Source organism: Macrobrachium rosenbergii, chromosome 56 (assembly GCF_040412425.1).
Source record: "Macrobrachium rosenbergii isolate ZJJX-2024 chromosome 56, ASM4041242v1, whole genome shotgun sequence".
NCBI lineage: Eukaryota > Metazoa > Arthropoda > Malacostraca > Decapoda > Palaemonidae > Macrobrachium > Macrobrachium rosenbergii.
The window spans coordinates 46152495-46172898 of NC_089796.1; the positions used below are offsets into that span (position 1 = coordinate 46152495).

General features: G+C 45.2%; 1 protein-coding gene across 6 annotated transcripts in view; it reads right to left on the reverse strand.

The window, feature by feature from the left end:
* IFT54 (intraflagellar transport 54) overlaps nucleotides 1-20404 on the reverse strand; it is a 475732-nt gene that overhangs the window by 79382 nt on the left and 375946 nt on the right. For all 6 annotated transcript variants that reach the window (XM_067100328.1, XM_067100326.1, XM_067100323.1 and 3 more), the window contains 3 exons: nucleotides 6427-6673; nucleotides 3700-3955; nucleotides 3253-3432 (listed from right to left, as the gene is read on the reverse strand). In XM_067100328.1, coding sequence (XP_066956429.1) covers nucleotides 3253-3432; nucleotides 3700-3955; nucleotides 6427-6673 — 683 coding nt within the window. The remainder of the gene's footprint in view (nucleotides 1-3252; nucleotides 3433-3699; nucleotides 3956-6426; nucleotides 6674-20404) is intronic.

The window sequence follows — 20404 nt, forward strand, 5'->3', positions numbered from 1 at the left end:
TATAATTTCAAAATCATCTTACAACACAGCAAAATATCAATAAAATGTACAGTATGCCCAGTACACGATATGCAAAATATCTATGTTGTTATGTTATGAGCAGTACCCTGTACAGTATACGATGCTCAAACAACCCAGCATCTCTGCCCAGTTCACTGCACAAGCTTCTACTTTTCGCATGTTGTGTATTGGTGCTCACTGTACTTTACTTTGCGTATCTGTTTTAATCGTGGCCTATGATGCCTCCTAAACGCCCTGCTCCTTCTAAGGTTTCTGGCAAACAGCCTAAGCACCGGAGGAAGGTCTTAATGATTCAGAAGGCAGGACTTCTGGAAATGTTGAGGGAAGGGAAAAGTTACGTTGCAGTAGCCACCCATTATGGCATGAATGAGAGTACCGTCCAGTGCATGAAGAAGGAAGAGGATGAGAGGAGAATGCTATTTGCAAGGATTCTTGGTGGAGATGAAGTCGGCACCCACACTGACGCCCACTCTGACCCCCTGACGGACCAGCATTTGGAAGGCTGACAAAGTCTGCCAGCGAGGAAGAAGACGCAGCAAGTTCAGGGGAAGGGAACGAGGAGGAGGATGAGGGCCTGTCTTTGGAACGTCTGTCCCAAATTATGATGGCGACCAGGAAGCTGCAGGAGACGACTGAGGCATGGGATCCTTCTATGGAACACTCCATTAAGTTCATGAATGGCCTTGATGCGTGCATGGCGCCCTATAATAACCTCCTCCTCAGCATGAAGAAGCAGCGACAGCAGCTGCCTATCACCACGAAGAAAGACCTCCAAAGCCTCCCAAAACCCCTGAAGAAGTGCAATCGGTGGACAAAGCGCCTGAAGAAGGGGAAGAGGCGCCCCCGAAGGAGATGTAACTCCTCTGCTTTGCTGTGCAGTCACATCTTCATCGTTATTCATCGGACTGCACAGGCTAATTCATCATCATCTTCAGTCAACATTCATCACTAGTTAGTACCCATATGATTTACGTAATCTTAATATTAATATTTAAAATTTAGTACTGTAGATAATTTTTTTACCATAAAATATGTATACAGTACTTAGTCACAAAAAATAAAATAAAAATACAGTAATAAGTGAATACTGCTCTACGAAAAAATCCACGAGTTAGTGATTTTCCGTAATAAACTGTATGTGGAGATACATTCCACAGAAAAATCCACAATTAACTGGAGCTGCAAATGCTGAACTGCGATATAGTGGGAGTCCACTGTAAATCTCTAAATTCCAGTGGTAAGTATACTTCAATACTTTAAATTGAATGATAATTACAAAAACTGTTTAGGAAAGGCTATTAGAGACTTTATATGGGTCTGCTCAATACTATAAGCTACGATAGTTAGATCCAGGGTACCATACTGTGTAGGGTGTTTGATACTCGGCGGATTTCGTTAATTAGCGGACGGGGCAGACGCTGAACTGTCCGTTACACTGAGATGACACCATATATATATCTGCCTGAAAATCTTTGAAACACCACATGCTTTTTATGAAGTTAATTTCTCCACTTATCCCACTAGTAAGAACAGGCTTTCACATCTTCACTCTCTACCCTACCCTAAAAAGAGACAGCATCAAAATAATTAGGGAGGCCTAAGTGCACACAAACCCAATTCCCAGGACCAAGGACAGTACAAGAATACAATTATCCACAATCCAATTATAATGATGAGCAAGGTGGAGAGAATGCCCAGAGTCCTGCCAAAGAAACAGCCCATGCCTGAAATCCATACCGAGGCCCTTGAGGCATCAATATGACTGACATACAGTACTGATACCTTTCAGGTCCAAACATTGTCAGGTAGTTGACAAGACCAGTACACATCTCACTACTACTGGTTTTGAATATACACAATTTCAGAATTGGTATCCAATCTTAATAATCAAGACACTGAAAAGATGGAGTTAAAGTAGTTGGATAGCAAGATATAGAAAATAAGAAAGTATATGGGATTTAGTGCAAGGATCTATAGATGAAAATGCAGAAAAACCCAGCAGCTGCCCTACAAAGTCAAAGTTGGAGATATTGGACAGCAAGATGGAAGGTTCTGCTAAAATCTGAGAGAAGCTCAAGCCCTAATGATTAAGAGAAAATGACAAAAGAGAGAAATTTATGATTGAACAACTTCAACATACAATTCACTGTAAATATTCCATGGTGAAGCTATATGATTTTAGCAAGGCAATTTCTCACTGAGAGGGTCTTAATCAGTTTGTTTAAGTTATTGCTGCTTTTCCAATAACATCAGTTTGTTTAAGTTAATACTGCTCTTCCAATGACATCAGTTTAAGTTAATACTACTCTTCCAATGACATCAGTTTTTTTAAGTTAATACTGCTCTTCCAATGACATCAGTTTAAGTTAATACTGCTCTTTCAATGACATCAGTTTGTTTAAGTTAATACTGCTCTTCCAGTGATGTCACTTTGTTTAATACTGCTCTTCCAGTGACGTCACTTTAAGTTAATACTGCTCTTCCAATGACGTCACTTTAAGTTAATACTGCTTTTCCAATGACATCAGTTTGTTTAAGTTAATACTGCTCTTCCAATGACATCAGTTTGTTCAAGTTAATACTGCTCTTCCAATTACATTAGTTTGTTTAAGTTAATACTGCTCTTCCAATGACATCAGTTTGTTTAAGTTAATACTGCTCTTCCAGTGATGTCAGCTTAAGTTAATACTGCTCTTCCAATGACATCACTTTGTTTAAGTTAATACTGCTCTTCCAATGACGTCACTTCAAGTTAATACTGCTCTTCCAATTACATCAGCTTGTTTAAGTTAATACTGCTCTTCCAATTACATCAGCTTGTTTAAGTTAACAATGCTCTTCCAATGACATCAGCTTGTTTAAGTTAATACTGCTCTTCCAATGACATCAGCTTGTTTAAGTTAACACTGCTCTTCCAATGACATCAGCTTGTTTAAGTTAACACTGCTCTTCCAATGACATCAGCTTGTTTAAGTTAATACTGCTCTTCCAATGACATCAGTTTGTTTAAGTTAATACTGCTCTTCCAATGACATCTGTTTGTTTAAGTTAATACTGCTCTTCCAATGACATCAGTTTGTTTCAGTTAATACTGCTCTTCCAGTGACATCAGTTTGATTAAGTTAATACTGTTCTTCCAATGACAAAGTCTATGTCTACCAACCTTCTATACATTTATTTGATCATGCTAAATTAATACACTACCTATCAAGAATTAAAATGGCAACTTACAATTTGAACTCGCCTATGACCTGGAGTTTCAGGAGAAAAAGCACTACGACGACCATCTTCAAGCTCTTTTTTGGTTTCTAATATTTGAGCTACAAGAAGACCAGCCCCTTCTCCATCGTCTCTCACGGATGCTGCTGCTGCTGCTGCAGCGGCATTTTCCTCTGAAGCAACAACACCACTCTAGAAAAGATAAACGGGAAAAAGGGATATTACCCAGCTGTTACCTTCAATAACTTTACACAATCTGGGATAATAAACAACTTGTGACAATGAAGGATTCTATCATTGTGTGATATAGTTATGTATATACAACGAATCTTAATGTTAAAAGCACGAGTAGAAATTTTATTGATTCATGTCACTGATGAATAGTATTCAATCTATCTCTAGTTAAGATAATCTTGCTTCTTTCAACACCACAATGATATACTAGTAAATATGACACACCAAGTCATCTTCCATAACGGGCTTAGTCTCTTCAACCATGAAGTTTTCATCATCATCATCACCATCTGCTTTGTCTGAAGACAGTATAACATTTGCAACAGGTTTGCCTGTAGAAGGCCTTGGCAACTCTTCTTTAGGAATTTCACGCCTCTCCCTGACTTTTGGAGGCGCTGGTCGAGCACTGGGAGGTCTTGCTGAACGCCTGCCCGTCCTAGGACGACCACTTTTCTCTCTCGCAGGATAGTTTGGCTGTTCCCTAAGAATATTTTATATTAGCAAAGTGCAGTGTAAGATTCCATATCAAAAACAGCAACGCTTTCACTCCAGTCTTAAGAGAGTTAAGAAACATGACTGAGTAGTTAATGGAAATCATCATCATGCAAGTCTTTTATAATCCAAGATAATGTTCCTCAGCCACCTACGCAACCCAAGCACGTGTCCTCTTGAGAACATTCCTTGTTTAAACAATCAGACGACAGCGATAGGGTAAATATTCAGCATTACCTGACATCTCCAAAATTCTTGAAAAAACAGAAAATACGAGAGCTCTAGAAAATACACTTCAGATCAATACTAGCAGTCACATGGTTGCAATGCCACATGGAAAAGGAAGCAATGACTTAAAAAGATGATTATAAAACAATAATACCTGCAAAGGATGCAAAAAAAGGAAGCAAATCTCCAAAAATAAATGTGCATTATTTCAATTAAAAAAATTCACAAAAAAATTCGTGCTGCCGCTCCCTCACTGAAACAACTGCAAAGATACAGTTACTCTCTAACTGTCACACAGTCTCTTGGTTTGCCTAAGGTCAGCTTAATATTAACCATCAAAACACCTACCTGATATATCACTACAAGAAACTGATAGCACCTAGCAAAAAAGTAATCAGTAGCAAAGAACAATATGTTTACAAAGCCAAGCCCACAGTAATGAAAAGTGGTAGAAAGAAAAAAGTGCACACAATCTCAACGATTTAAAATACATAAACCCAACAATCAAACATCAAACCAACCCTCCCTTTTTATTCAGAAAAGATCACTCACTCATAAGCATTATTCAGTCCATACATTTTAAAGGAGCCATAAAAACCCTAACATCACTAGCAAGATTAAAACAGAATCCTCTTCGTGAAAAATCAGAAAGAATATACTGTAATAAAACTACACACAAAATATAGAAAAATATAAAAATATAACCTAGCACAGTGGCAAGGCACTCTTGAACAAGAACTGCATCCTCTTCTATAGGATAAGCAAAATACTGTACTCCTAAAATACTTTTCCTTGCTAGGATTGTTGTACCTTAATATATTGTGTATCTTCTAAAATCCTATCATTACATTAGCTTTCATCTTACACATGTATTTGAACACGATTTTCTGTTGTCTGCCAAAATACACATTATAAAAACATCTGTAAGTGCCACATAATTATATGATTGCAAAAAATTAAGTATATCTTAGTTTAACCAGACCACTGAGCTGATTAACAGCTCTCCTAGGGCTGGCCTGAAGGATTAGATTATTTTACGTGGCTAAGAACCAATTCGTTACCTAGCAACAGGACCTACCGATTATTGTGCAAAAAATTAAACAAAACATGGAATATGGCATATGACAAATATGACACCTGTTTATATGATTACAGTATATGTGGGAAGTCGAGTTTCAATCCACTCCTCACTTACGGGCATGGTTTGATTTCAAAGACCAGATTGTTAGAGTAGGCAGAAATCTGCATTAATCTGAATATCCAAACTAATAAAAAAATTTTAGGTTTTACATTAAATTATCATACTAATTTCCTCTAACGTTTTATATATTCCACAATATAGTAAAGATCCTTCTATCATACATTTGGTAGTAACCCATACCATTCAAGACTACGCTAACTTGCTATGGCTATATCATATGTTTATCATTTTACTACAAGAATATCTTTCTTTTATTCACAGGTCTTTTACTATAAACTTATTTTGTATTCACAAATCTACTACTATAAGCCTCTATATATGATATTTTCCGAAAATTTTCCATTCAGGTGTAACTAGAGAATGCTGACATCTGTACACAAAAAAAAAAAAAAAAATCATACAAAAGGGTTGACAATGTTTAGGGTAGTTTGGAAGGAATATTAGGAATTTACCAATCTTTTTGCCTTAATGGGTAATTATGGAATATGAAGTATGAAATGTTTTCTTCACCTCAAAACCAAATACCCATAAACAAAAAATACACCAAATATAAACCAGCAGTTTTTCCTCTCCACAATGCAGACCTGTATACCAAGATGAATGTCTCAACCACACCACTCAGTCAAACTCTTAACTCATATCGCTGACCACTTAAGATGTAAAAATATTACAAACATATATCAAATATGGCAACTAACTGTACACATATCTTGAGCCAAATTTATAAAAAAATATTACAAACATATATCAAATGTGGCAACTAACTGTACACATATCTTGAGCCAAATTTATAAAAAAAAATTTATGTACAGTATATGTAAAACTGTCTAAATTTGAAACTATCACAAAATTCCCAAATTCTTGTAAAACACATTCTGAGGAAGAAATGCTTTGGGACAAGGGAGATACAGTACACTGAAAATGTATGCAATTATCATTGCCTGTAAAATTCTTCTTTAATGAATTTTATTCGGTGTTAAAATAAGTAACGAAAGTTTAACTTAATATCTAAATAAGAACTCTTCACTTACTCCATATCATTTACAGAAAATTGGGATGGAGATGGAGCAGAAGGATCTTCACCAAAATGCTCTAGTGCTCTCAGAGGTTGTGGTCCTGATTTTGATGCTGAGGTTGGGGTTGGAGCATTAGTTTCGGAAGAATCTTGCTGTCCCTGATCAGGAGGATGTTTAGGAGATTCTAATGAACCAACTCCTGAATCAGGCGCTTCCATTGCTGAAGGCAGTCCCAAATGGTCCTCTCCTTCAAGGGAAGGCCCTATTGTGAGAGTGGAATAAGTAAATGGAAGACTATTTACTATCTTCCAACCTAGCATTAATAGCTTTTCATTATTTGTATAAAAAACATGCACTGATAGTAAATGTTTCATGTATACTTTGGAAATCACTTGGTTAAATTTCATAAGGGGAGAATAATTTAAACTATGATTTCTGCAGGCTATAAATACTGACAACACCTTAGCCCTATAAATAACAGGTTTGAACTATAATAATACACTTTCCAATCAAACATCTGTAGCTTACCTTGGGAATCTTTGCTGGAAAAGCCATATAGGTGTTAGGTAACTACTTGGCTCGCTTTTCTATATTCATTCTTTCTCAATTTCTCCCATCCAAGTCTTTTCTTCATTTAGTGAGACTTTCTCTCTTAGCCTTTTCCCCTGTTTTGTTACTTTTTTACTTTGAAAACAGTATTTAGTTTGATTTATACTAACCACCTCTCAGCAACAGCTCTATCATCAGTAAATCCAGGCAGCAAAGTTCCCTTGTGAGGTTCAAGAAGGCAGGTCTGGGTATGACCGATTTATATCTCGGAAACCAGGTATACATTGAGGAATGCGGACAGAAAGAAAGTGACCGACCTGCGGATTACCATGTCACGCATTTGGACAAGAATTTGCGTTTGTTAGATGACATATAATGAGAATAATTTGTGTCACAATTAAAGGTACAAAATAGTTACATACATCGGTGGAAAGGCCGGACAATAATGCGTACGGAGAGATGCATAAAAAATATTAAATAATAACAGGTAATATACATGGCGTGATTAATGCAGAAATGAAGAGGCGTTTGACGCCTTTACAAGTACTCCCCCCCCACAAAGACAATGTTTACAGAGGTAATTATTGGATGACATGAACATTAATCACGGAGGCACTGGGGGAGCATGAGGCGACCCCTTCTCTTCGAGAACTGTGGGCAGGGGGGCAATGTCAACTGCTGGATCTGCCGCAGCGCGGCCTCTGGGGCGCCCACAGCCCCTCCTTGGTGGGGCGGAGGGTATGTCTGCAGGTGCATTTTGAGGGGGAACCCTGGGATGTCTGTCTGCCTCCTCCCGGATTTCGCTGTCCAAAAGAAATGCTGGTTTTAGCCTGTCAATGGAAACCCAATCCTCCTGGCCGTGGACGTCGATGAGATACTCCTTGGGGGTCCTGTCGATGACTCGGTAAGGGCCCCTATAGGGCCTGGTCAAGGGTAGGTGCTGGAATCCAGGTCAGCCGGGCTGTAGGTGTTGGTTCTCTCTGTGAAGGTCTTATTTATGGCAGGGAGCGAACTTCTGTGCTAGTAACCCTCAACCTTCGGGTCGCCATCTGCCCTCGGTGTGGTGCAGAGACCCAGCAGGACCCAGGGTAGTTGGGCCCTCCAGTTTTTGTCTGTGCAACATGCTATTAGAGCTGCCTTCAGTGAGTGGTGTGCCCTCTCTACCATGCCATTTGCTGCGGGGTTGTAAGCCATCATGTTGTGAAGTGTAGTACCCATCAGGCGTGCCAGGGAGACCCAAAGTTTTGACAGGAATGCTGAGCCCCTGTCCGTAGTAATGCTGTCTGGCACCCCAAAGCGGCTGATCCAACTGGAGAGGAGGGCTTCTGTGCAGGATGCTGTTGACACCTCCTCCATAGGTGTCGCCTCTGGCCAGTGAGTGGAGCTGTCTATGATCATCAGGAGGTACCTGGCGCCCCCAGACTGCGGTAGAGGCCCGACGACGTCTATGTGGATGTGGCCGAAGCACCGATGAGGTTGAGGGAAATCACCAATGCCTGAATCTGTGTGCCTTGTGACCTTGCTGGTTGGCACGGGATACAGCTCCTTGCCCACTGGTGGGCGTCCTTCCTGATGCTGTGCCACACGAACTTTTCTATCATCAGGCACGCCGTTGTATGCCCTGATGGATGGGAGAGGCAGTGAATGATGTTGAACGTCTGCTTCCTCCTTGAAGCAGGGACCAGGGGACGGGGGCGGCCAGTGCTAGTGTTGCAGAGAAGCATTGCACCCGAGCCGCCAAAGGACACGCCCTCCCACTCGAGTGCCATCAGTGCTGTCCTGTAGGCTGGTGTTTCCGGGTCTGCTGCTTGCTCCCTTGCCAGGTCTTCGTATTTTATGCCGAGGCACAGGGAATTGATTTTCATCCTTGACAGAGCGTCGGCTACTGGATTCTTCCTGCCAGGGATGTAGGTGATGGTGCAACCAAACTCGGAGATAGCGGCCAAGTGCCGCTGCTGCCTCGCCGATCACGCATCACCCACCTTCATAAATGTGTGCACCAGGGTTCTTGTGGTCCGTGAGGATGGTGAATGGAGTGCCATCCAGCAGGTATTTGAAGTGCCACACAGCCTGGTAGATTGTGAGCAGCTCTCTGTTGAAGGCGCTATAGCGGGTCTCTGCCAGCGACAACTTGCAACTGAAGAAGGCTAGAGGTCGGGGGTGCCATCGACTACTTGCTCAAGAACTGCTCCGCAGGCGATGTTGCTGGCGTCGGTGGCGAGTTTCAAGGAAGCAGTGGGGTTATGATGCGTTAAGGTGGTGGCACTCGCGAGGGCTGTCTTTGTCTCCTCGAATGCCTGCTGTTGCGGAGCGCCCCACGTCAGTGTTTTTGGCTTGCCCTTCAGGACTCCGGTCAGGGGATACAAGATGCGGGCGATACCCGGGATGAATCGGAGATAGTAGTTTACCATGCCGAGGAACTCTTGAAGGGCTTTGATTGTCTAAGGCATCAGGAACTTTTTTATTGCTTTCACCTTGGAGGCCATGGGGCATACCCCTGCTGGGGAGATCTCGTGTCCGAGGAAGTCTATTTTTTCCACCCCGAATGTGCATTTGTCGAGCTTGACGACTAATCCATTCTCCTGCAGGCCCTTCAGGACAGCGCAGACATGGCGAAGGTGTTCCTCTGGGGACCTGGAGAAGATAAGGATGCCGTCTACGTAACAAGACGCAGAAGGGCAGGTCCCTCCGGATGGTGTCCATCAGGCGCTGGAATGTGGCCCCCATGTTCCTGAGGCCGAAGGTGGAGTAGGAGGTGTATGTCCCGAACGGCGTGATGATGGCTGTCTTTGGGACATCGTCAGGATGCACAGGAACCTGAAAGTATGATTTTAGCAAGTCCATCTTCGTGAAGACCTTGGCCCTGTGAAGGGCGCTTGTCATGTCTTGCATGTTTGGCAGTGGGTAGTGGTCTGGCTTGGTGACTAAGTTCAGGCAACGGTAGTCTCTGCAGGGCCTCCAGGAACCATCCTACTTCTTTACCATATGGAGGGGAGACGCCCACGGGCTCGATGCTTTGATACAGACACCCAGCTGTTCCATTTCGGCGAAGGCCCATTTGGCGTCTTTTTAGTTTTTTGGGGGGAGCAGGCATCCAACTTGGCATGAGTTGGGGGCCTGTTGTAGTGATGTGGTGGTAGCTGCCGTGCTTGGCACCAGCCCCAGCAACTGGCGAAGCTCTGACTTAAAAACCTCCGGGAACTCCTGGAGGAGGGTGGTGTAATTGTTCGAGGCTGTGAAGCAGACGGAGGGCATCCCGGTCCAGTGGAGAGTGGTCGGGAGTGGCAGGTTCCAGTGTCAAGGAGGCATTGGTGTCCCAGGAAATCGGCGCCCAGGAGGGAGAACTTGACCTCTGCAATGACGAAAGGCCAGTGGTACCTGCAGCCCAAGATGGAGATTGTGCAGGTTGTTGTTCCACAGCAGCAGCTAATGGGGATTCCGTTCGCGGCTCCCAGGGAGGTCATGGAGTCAGCTGTCCTGGCATAGTCCTCCTCCAACAGCAGGAACACCGACTGCACTGCGCCCATGTCAACCAGCAGGCGTTGCTTTGATATATCGTCTCTGATAAAGAAGCCTGCTGGTCGCGAGTCATTGTATTTTTGCGGCCACTGCCGTTACTTGTAACCGCCCTTCTCGTTTTTTTGTGAAGGAACAGGGGTTTTGCAGTTCCTGATGCTGCGGCCGAATCTTCTGTGGAAATAGCACCATGCTGGGTTCATCCACACCCTCTGCTCTGGGTTCGTCCATGCCCAGTGCTCCCTTGGCGGTGTTCTCCTCCTGTAGATCACGTTTGCGTTCTCTGGGTTGTCGTCCTCTGATGTCAGGCTACAGGCTGCGAGGGTGGCGGTGTGCTTGGAGGCCTTAGTGGCTTTGTGGATTTTCTGGGTGACGTCGACCAGCTTGTCCATGGGAAGGGCGCCTGGGTCAGTAATTTGGCTCCTCACCTCCTGCGGAAGGCGCCAAAGGAATATTGCTCGTCAGGCTGATTTCCTTCCTGTCCCCATTTGCGTCGACGTCCAGCAGTGTTACTAGACCCCACAGTTCGTCCCAGGCATGCCTGGGTGATGTTTCCCCCAGGGGCTGGGTCAACAGGTCTAGGATGCGCTATGCTATCTCAGGGACGGTCACGGAATACGTTTGTATCAGCTTTTCTCATAAGGCTGTGTACGTGACCTTGTCTAGCTGTGAGTCAAGCCATGGGGTGATCTTGCTGAAGACCTCTTCAGGTAGCGTCATCATGGTAACGTCTGCCTTGGTTTTCTCATCTGTGATGCGCGCCACAGAAACCAAGATGCTGTGTTCTGGCACGAAAATGGGGGGAGCTTTACCGCATCTGGCTTTGTGGACGAAAGGGGCACGCAGACAATTTCCATGTTTTCGAATTGCGATTGTAATTCAGCCTCTGCCAGTTTGACATTCACACACCAAAATGCGAGTAAGCACCATAATTAGTCTGCTAATGGTGTTAGAATTCGAGTGGTCAACGTGCGTCGTGAATGGCAAGGGCCAAACCATTCGAAATGCCAAAATGTACCCTTGCAGGGACGCTGTTATTAGTCTGTTAATGGCATGGGGTTCCTCCGAGGAAGGAACCTTCAGAGGTCTAGACTGTGTTGCCGTTTTGAGTCCATTAAAGGCTCTCTGAAGGTAAATGCGGCCGTATTTAGTCCATTAATGGCAGGGTCAAAACCACATGGTTACCTGTCGCTCCTCGGGTCACCAGTTGTGAGGCTCAAGAAGACAGGTCTGGGTATGACTGATTTATTTCTCGGAAAACAGGTATACATTGAAGAATGCGGACAGAAAGGAAGTGACCGACCTGCGGATTCCCATGTCACACATTTGGACAAGAATTTGCATTTGTTAGATGACATATATAAATGAGAATAATTTGCATTACAATAAACGTACAACGTAGTTACATACATCGGCAGAAAGGCCGGACAATAATGTGTATGGAGAGATATATAAAAAATATGAAATAATAACGGGTAATATACATCGCATGATTAATGCAGAAATGAAGAGGCGTTTGAAGCTTTACACCCTCTAATAGCAGTAAAATCTTACAAACTGTCTCTAAGCAGGCCTTTTATATGGAGAGAGGCTGTCAAATTAAGTCCCGCCATTCATTTTTTTAACATAAGCTCTTTTAATTTTTTTTCTATTAGCTAACCTAAGTTTTATTTACCTACCAATTTTGGTTTGGTATGCTAATGGTTTGTCTGTTACACAGTTTGTTATTTTCCCAGCTTTGCTTATTTCATATATATGATCATCTGTCTGTAAATTTTACAAATTTAATCATTATTATTTTATTTTTATTTTCTGGGTTAGTGAAGTAGGTATATGCATTATACATTTAAGAAATGTATACAAAAGACGCTGTTAATTTTATTAAGATGTTTTTAAAGCAGTCCGCTCCTTGTTTGAAATGGAGCCACGGTTGTTGTTGTGACTTCATAAGACGCCCTGAAGACGGGAGTCAGAAGAATGGCGGGGGGTGGGGGGAGTTACCAGTAAGTGGTTGTGAAGAAAGGTTAAGAACGCTCTCGTTTGTGGTTTGTTGGTCGGTTTGTAAGTCTATCTTTTGTTTGTTGTGGTTATGAGCTGGATTGGACACGAAGTGCAACGCAAACAGGCGTGTAGAGTTTATTCAAATGGTAGCAGAACGTGGTTAGTCAGAAATGGACAGATCTGACAGCAAGCATTTGGGGATGGAATGGAAATGGAGAAGAGAATGTCCGAGTGGGATACAGGGCGAGTATAAAGGATCGAGAGGACAAGTAGAAGATTGGCATGTGTGTATGTGTGGAGAAGTGAAATATCCGGGGACAGAGATAAGAATGAGCTTAAAAGGAAAAACTTTAGAAGTAACAGAAGGGATAGATAGAGATGAACTTAAGGATAAAGAAGGTTCAAGGATAATCTCATCTAAACTAGATGAAGTATATCTAAAAGATACTCTAATGGACTATTACAGTAAAATGAAAAACTATTTTAAAATAGAATCAGAATCTATTGAAGAGATAAGAGATCTTATAATTAGGTATGAGAAGGCAGAGTCAGAGTGCGATAGAGCGATAGGGAAAAGCATGACTCATGAAGAAGCAGAGGGTTTTCACGTATTAGAACAAGCGAATCTCACAGACAATCAAAAACAAATGGTATTAGCAGCCTGTGGTCAAGGAAAGTTGGAATATAAAACAGTGTCACAGATAATGAAAAGAATATTTGAGGGATTAGGGAATAAAGAGGAGGGGGGAATGGTGGAGGTCAGAAGCCTAAGCGAATTTCGGGAGCGAGAGAAAACCAAAGATATCAGGGAAGAAATACTATAAACACAGAAGGGAAAGTATCATTGTGTGCAATATGCAAATTGGAATGGCATTGGGCTAGGGACTGTCCTCAGAATTTTCAAAATAAGAAACTAGAAACTGGACAAGAAGAGGAAAAAGAGTATATTGGAGAAGTTAGTAAAATAGAGGAAGAATCTTGGGAAGATGTTCATAGACACAGGATGTAAATCGACAGTTTGTGGGGAATTGAGAGTAGCACGCATTATCGAGGGTTTGAATCAGGAAGAAATAAAGAGAATGAATGATACTAAGAAAGAGTCTAATAAAGTATTTTTCTGAGTCCAGCCCCGTGTCAGCCGGTGAAATTCCATTGTTGCACGAATTTCTAGGTATAAAATGCTAGATATACCAGAGAAAAAAGAGCTTTCAGGAAAGCTGGGGTTACTACCCCCAGATCGAGCGTCTTCTCCAAGGAAGACGTCGGTATAACGAAGGGTGAGTGAAAGGATCACTACCACGGAGTCTCACTCGAAAGATATCTCCCTGTCAAAACCCCCAGAAGAGAGTGGTGAGCCGTTACAGCCCCACACATAAACGCCCGCCAGTTCGGCGACACCAGCGCCACCTACCTCATTCCATTTTCTAGCACGTGACTTGCTACCACTCTCTTTTTGTGCTTGTGCCTTTTATTGGATTATTCTTCCAATTAATCATGTCTTCGAGCAGCTTTACCATCTCCAAGTTAAGTACCATCTTATTGTGGGGTTTTGTTCGATAATTTGGCTGTAATTGTCTCTGTTTTCACAATTATGAGAACTTTGTTATGACGCCACGGCGTCCCCTGCCAGCCATGTCGACCGCGAGGCGACCCAATCAGTCTTTTTCTGTTGGGGTTGTCTCCTTGTCGTTATATGTTATTATCTGGCCCCCGGTTCTCCTCCTGGCAGGTTTCCTCATGTGGCCCCCTTTTTGAGTCTTAATAAATTCGATAGACCTTTACGGTCCATATTAGGGTGGTGCCCTGTCTAGGTTCCCCCCCAGGCTGGGTTCCTTGTTAAAATTACTTTATTTTAGTCTATATTAAGGCTATATTTTTCTTGGCGTTGGTGCTCTGTTTTGTTTTTATTCATTGTTTACCTCCTCGAGGTAGCGGCAGCCTCAGATCTAACCGCTTCCCCGAGGTAGGCTACGCACCTCGCATGAGCACATTTTTGTTCAATTCTATGTTTTTGTGTGTGATGGTTTTTTATGGGTGTGGGTCTTCCCTTGCCTATTACATTAGGCTCGTATTGCTCCCTTCCTCTCGCCCTTTAGGTTAGGCGTGGAGGATCCATCGGGTTGACGGAGTTTTGGTTGCTGTTTCCTCCGTGGTCGTTTTTTGGGGTGGCAGAGTGAGCCCCTTAGTTCTCTTCCTTCCTTCGAAGGAATAGAGTTCATTGGGTGTGTCTCCTCTAGGCTAGTCGCCTTTTTGCCCCCCTCTTTTCGGACCCGGTTGGCTCTCGGCACAAAATTTCTCTCCCTGTTTGCCTTCCTCCTCCCTTCCCGTACTCCTTCCGTTAACCTAGGCTAGGCTTGGTTCGGTATTTTATTAGGCTTCGCCTAGTCAGGAGTTGGGCATTGAGGATCGGTCGCATCCCTCGCCTAGTAGTAGGCCACCCTCCTATGTTTTCATTATTCTTGGAGCGGTGTGTGTTTGCAGTTGAGCGGGTGAATCATTTTCCCTTGTCTCCTGTTTTCACTCTCGTAGCCTACCACTCTTCCCTACCCCACCTCCCCCTTCCCCCTCCTTCCAGCTTTGCTCTACTCGTGCGGGTGACGCTAGATGGCGTTTTCTCGAGTTGAGGACTCCCCTGGTAGAGGGATTCGCTCCCTCCCAGACAGTCCCAAGCATCGCTGTGTTTGTGTTGGTAGTTCGTTTACTCGCTCCGACTCGAACGGGTTCGAACACTCTCTCCCACACTTTCATTCCTCTCCGTCGGGTTTCTTGGTTGGGTTGTTGACACTTGCTCCGGCTTATGTTATGTACTTGGCCTATCATGACGAGCATCTCACCCACCTTGTTTCACTGGCGGGGAAGTCCGAGAGAAGGGGAATATATGGAAAAGGCGGATCCCTCCGGTCTCCGGAGTGGTTTGCTCCTTTTTACCATCACTTGTTTATTCTATTAATTAATTGTATATATATAAGTGTAATTTATCTAACGGAGTGGGCTTCTCACTCCGTCTCTACATTTTTTAATATATATGCTATTGAGTCCGGTACTACGCCAGGGGGTTCTGCCATTGTTTTTACTGGCAGCCCTTGCGGTGAGTTCCTGTTCTCTCATACCTTTCATTCCGCCAGAGTATTCCGGGGTCTGGAAGTAATTTACCTTCCACTCTGTTTAATTTGGAGCTCGTTAGCCTAGTTTTTAACGAGGGGTTTCCTATCCACCGGAGCATTCCGGTTGTAAGCTGAAATTCCAGGCCTTGCCAGCTTTAGATTACTTAGAGTGGTAGGTTCATGTACTTTTTACTCTTACAGACTGTTCGCTGTGAGGAGCCAGGGTGCACCGCTTCATTACAGCAACCCTATGGACACGTAGTGTGCTGGACCCACGCTGGTTGTGCGGTCCGGTTAGACGACCTGGTAGTCTGGCACCCCAACGGCTGTGAGGTTTGCTTCGCCTTGTGTGCGAGTGTCCAGGACGAGTCGGTAAGATTTAGTTTTCTTCCATATTACGCTCCTTATATCGAAATAATGTTTATGTGGTTCTCGAACCATTCTTTCGTTCTACTCTAATTGTTGGTTCTCTTACAGGCGGACGAGTCCTCCAAGAAGTCTTCCTTGGAATCTCTCCGCGCTTGGGTGGCTGGGTTCGGGAGGAACGTTCCGTCGGGGAAGCCTTATGTCCTCGACGCTAAGTTGAGGGACCTGCTCTACCCCGGCGCACGGGTGGCGGCCGCAGTGCCAGAAGAACTTGCCACCCCCATCATCCAGCAGATCCGGGATGCGACCCAGCCACCCCAAGTGGACATTCTTTACGCGGAGGTTTCGGAGGACGTCGCCGCGTTAGACTTGGACCTGGAACCCATGAATACTGAACAGGACCAGGTGGTAAGTAGCGAGGTAAGTGAGGTTGCGGGGGCGGGCCCCCTTTTTGACTCCCCAGCTTCATCAGTGTCTTCCTTTGCAGGTTTTGTGAAGTCTTCCTCCTGGGTGATAGAGCTCCATCAGCTATCCCCAAGTTGAAGTTGAAGACTTCATGGAAGGCGAAGGGCTTTAAGTCCTCGTCTTCCAGGAAAGCCTTGCCTTTCCCCCCGTCGAAGGCTAAGGTCTCAGGACCGGTAGCCTCCGGGAGCAAGTCTGGTTCCTCCGGCAAAGGCGCGAGTAAGAGGGCATCAAAACCAAGCCCTCCTCGCCAGCCTGCCTTTGATGCGGAGTCTTTCGCTAACCAGCTTTTTGAGCGGTTCTCGGCGGAGGTTGAGTCCAAGTTCACTCAAATCTCGGAGAAATTGACCAGTCATGACAATATACTGGCGGGGATAGCTCGCCCAGGCGGAGCCGAACCCCAGTATGCCATTCCAGATACGGCGGATCTCCCTCCCTTTGACGTCGGGAACCCTTGGCGTTTCGCCCTCCGGGCTATTCAACACGAGGGCACCTTAACGGTTGAAGGTCTTGGCACGAGGCGGTTGGAAGAGCTTGAGTTCTTTCCCGCCAATCTCTTGCCCCCTTACCCAGGCTTCGTTAGGCTGACGGAGGAAGCCTGGGTACGTTCAGACAAGGTTCCTAGGGAGACAGTGATCTTCCCTAGAGACCAGGCCCAGTCGGCTCTCCTGCGCACTCTGACGGAGTGGCAGGCCGATAACACGAAATTGACGCCTTTCAAGGGCAATTTTACTATGTTCGCCCTGGGTGACAGGTTGCCGACTCCCTGCTTAAACAAAGTCGCTCTAGCTACGGCCCGAGAGTGCTTTGATGGCAATCCTTTACCACAACTAAAGGAAACAGACTCCACATCCCTGGTACTCCCAGGGGGTGATGAGTTTTGGACTGACGCGCCGTCCACCTTTACTGTTGGAAAGCTGGACGCTTTTTGCGCATCAACGCAATTTAGCGAGCAGCTTCCTAAGATACCGGAAGCCTTGCTGAAGGCGGAGTTTGAGGCCCGGACTAAGCTAGCCCGATCTTTGAACTCCGTCTGCCTCACTGAAGCCACTGCCGTCTCCTGTGCAGACGAGTTTCTTTCAGGTCTTGGCTAAATCCTTGTTGGCGGGATTTCAGTCCGACCTGTTTGACTTTATCATGGCCAGGCTTGAATGCAGGAAATTTATTTTTGCTGATGCCACCATCCGTCACGAGCCTAACAAGCTCGTGAAGAGCTCGATCTGGGGACCTAACCTCTTCCCTGAAGAAGAGGTTACGAATGTTCTTAGGGAGGCTACAAGGGCCAACCAGAGTCTGCGCGCTCTCGCTGGGGCATTTCTGCCTACAAGCGTAAGACCACAGAATCTGGCGGCCCCAGACGAGAGGGGAGGCAAACGATTCAGGAGGCACAAGAGACCCCATCATCAGACGGTAGTCCAAGCCGTCCCGGTCTCGGCAGTGGCACAGCCCTCCACCTCCAAGGCCCATCCCCAACAATATGTGCTGGTTCAACCAGCCCATTCCCTTGCCGCGCCCTCGTATGTTGCTTCACCAGCATACAATCCAACCTATGAGGGCCGTGGATTCTTTCACGGCCTTAATAGGAGCGCAAGGGGGGGAAGAGGTAGGGCTCCTTACAGAGGAAAGTCCAACACCACTCCAAGAGGTAAGCCTGGACGTGGTAGAGGGAACAAACCCGCTCCCTCCCACTGAGAACAAACAGGTAGGTGGTCGCCTGTATTGGTTCAGGGACCAATGGACCTTCAGCCCTTGGGCACACAGCATTGTGTCCAAGGGTCTGGATGGAGCTGGATCAAAGACCCTCCTCCTCTGATCAGGTTTTACCAGCCACCTCATCAATCCTGCAGGACTACATGGCAGAATTGCTCAACAAGCAAGCAATAAAGAAAGTAAGGCACCTAAAGTTTCAAGGCAGGTTATTCACTGTTCCCAAAAAGACTCCGATCAGCAAAGAGTGATCCTGGATCTGTCGCATCTAAATCTCTACATAAAATGCGACAAATTTCGCATGCTTACGGTAGCTCAGGTACGGACTCTACTTCCACGTGGAGCCGTCACAACCTCTATCGATCTTTCAGACGCCTTACTATCACGTCCCGGTTGCGCTGAGCTTCTCTCCGTTCCTGGGTTTCAGACTCGGAATCAAGCCTACTCCTTCAGGGTCATGTCTTTCGGTCTAAACATTGCGCCCAGGATATTTACCAAGCTGGCGGACACGGTAGTTCAACAACTCCGGTCCCGAGGGATATCCCTAGCAGCGTACCTAGACGATTGGATAATTTGGGCTCCAACAGTTCTAGAATGTCGGAAGGCTACGTCCACGGTCATCAACTTCCTGGAGTCGTTAGGTTTTCAGCTGAACAGAGAGAAGTCCCGCCTGACTCCGGAGTCCCGGTTTCAGTGGCTGGGTCTCCAGTGGGATCTGTCCTCTCACACGTTATCCCTCCCGCCTCCCAAGCGGAAGGAGATAGCATCCCTTACCAGGAAATTTCTGAAAAACCAATCAGCATCCCGCCGGACCCAAGAAAGAATCCTTGGGTCTCTTCAATTTGCCTCAGTGACGGACCTGCTCTTAAAAGCAAAATTAAAAGACATAAACAGAGTGTGGCGGAGTCAGAGCCAATGTCAAGCTCAGAGACAAGGTTTCCTCTATTTCTCGAATCTTAAAGGCGAGACTGCGGCCTTGGTCCACAGTCGGTGGCCTGTCCAAGACAGTTCCACTTCAGTTTCCCCTCCAGCACTAGTTGTTCACACGGACGCTTCTCTAAGCGGCTGGGGAGGATATTCGCCAAAACAAAAGTACAAGGAACATGGTCCACTATGTTTCAGCAGTTCCATATAAACACCCTGGAAGCTATGGCGGTTTTTCTAACTCTAAAGAAAATCCGCCCCCCAGCCGGATTCATATCAGGCTGGTATTGGACAGCGCAGTGGTAGTTCATTGCATCAACAGGGCGGCTCCAAATCAGGTCGAGTGAACCAGGTGATGATTGCTATTTTCTCCCCTGGCGAACAAGCACAGCTGGCACCTGTCAGCCACCCACCTAGCGGGGTGCGAACGTGGTGGCAGATTCCCTGTCCAGGGCTACTCCGTTGGAGACGGAGTGGTCCCTGGACGGAGAATCCTTCAATTGGATTTGTCGCCAGGTTCCGGGTCTCCAAGTGGATCTGTTCGCGACGGAGAGCAACTTCAAGCTTCCCTGTTATGTGGCTCCGAACCTGGACCCCCAGGCGTACGCCACGGACGCAATGACGATAGATTGGAACAATTGGGAGAAGATTTATCTGTTTCCCCCAATAAACTTGCTGATGAAAGTATTACACAAACTCAGGACATTCAAAGGTCAACCAGCCCTGGTAGCCCCCTATTGGCCGAAGAGCAATTGGTTCCCTCTTCTTCAGGAACTGGGATTGCGGAGTCTTCGGATTCCCAAGCCCAAACTGACCCAGACAGTACAAACCAAGACTGTGTCAGCTTCCTCAAGAATTCAGAATGCCCTAGTTTTATGGACTTTATAAAGTTCGCAGCCCAAAAGGGAGCAAACATTGACCCCGTTAACAATCTGTTTTTAGAATCAGACAAAAGAGATTCTACTCTTAGACAGTATGACTCAGCAGTCAAAAAATTGGCCTCCTTTCTGAAAGCATCTGAAGCCCAAATTATGACGACTAACCTAGCAGTTACCTTCTTTAGATCATTGTTTGAGAAAGGCCTTGCCCCGGCCACTATTACCACAGCCAAGTCAGCCCTGAAGAAGGTATTCTTATATGGTTTTAAAATTGACCTTACAGATTCCTATTTTTCATCTATTCCCAGAGCATGCGCTCGTCTGAGACCCGTATCACGCCCACAATCTGTTACGTGGTTCCTCAATGATGTTCTTAAGTTAGCATCTGAGATTGACAACTTTCAATGCTCTTATTTGGATCTGTTAAGGAAGACTTTATTTCTGATCAGCTTGGCTTCAGGTGCCAGAATCTCAGAGCTGTCGGCT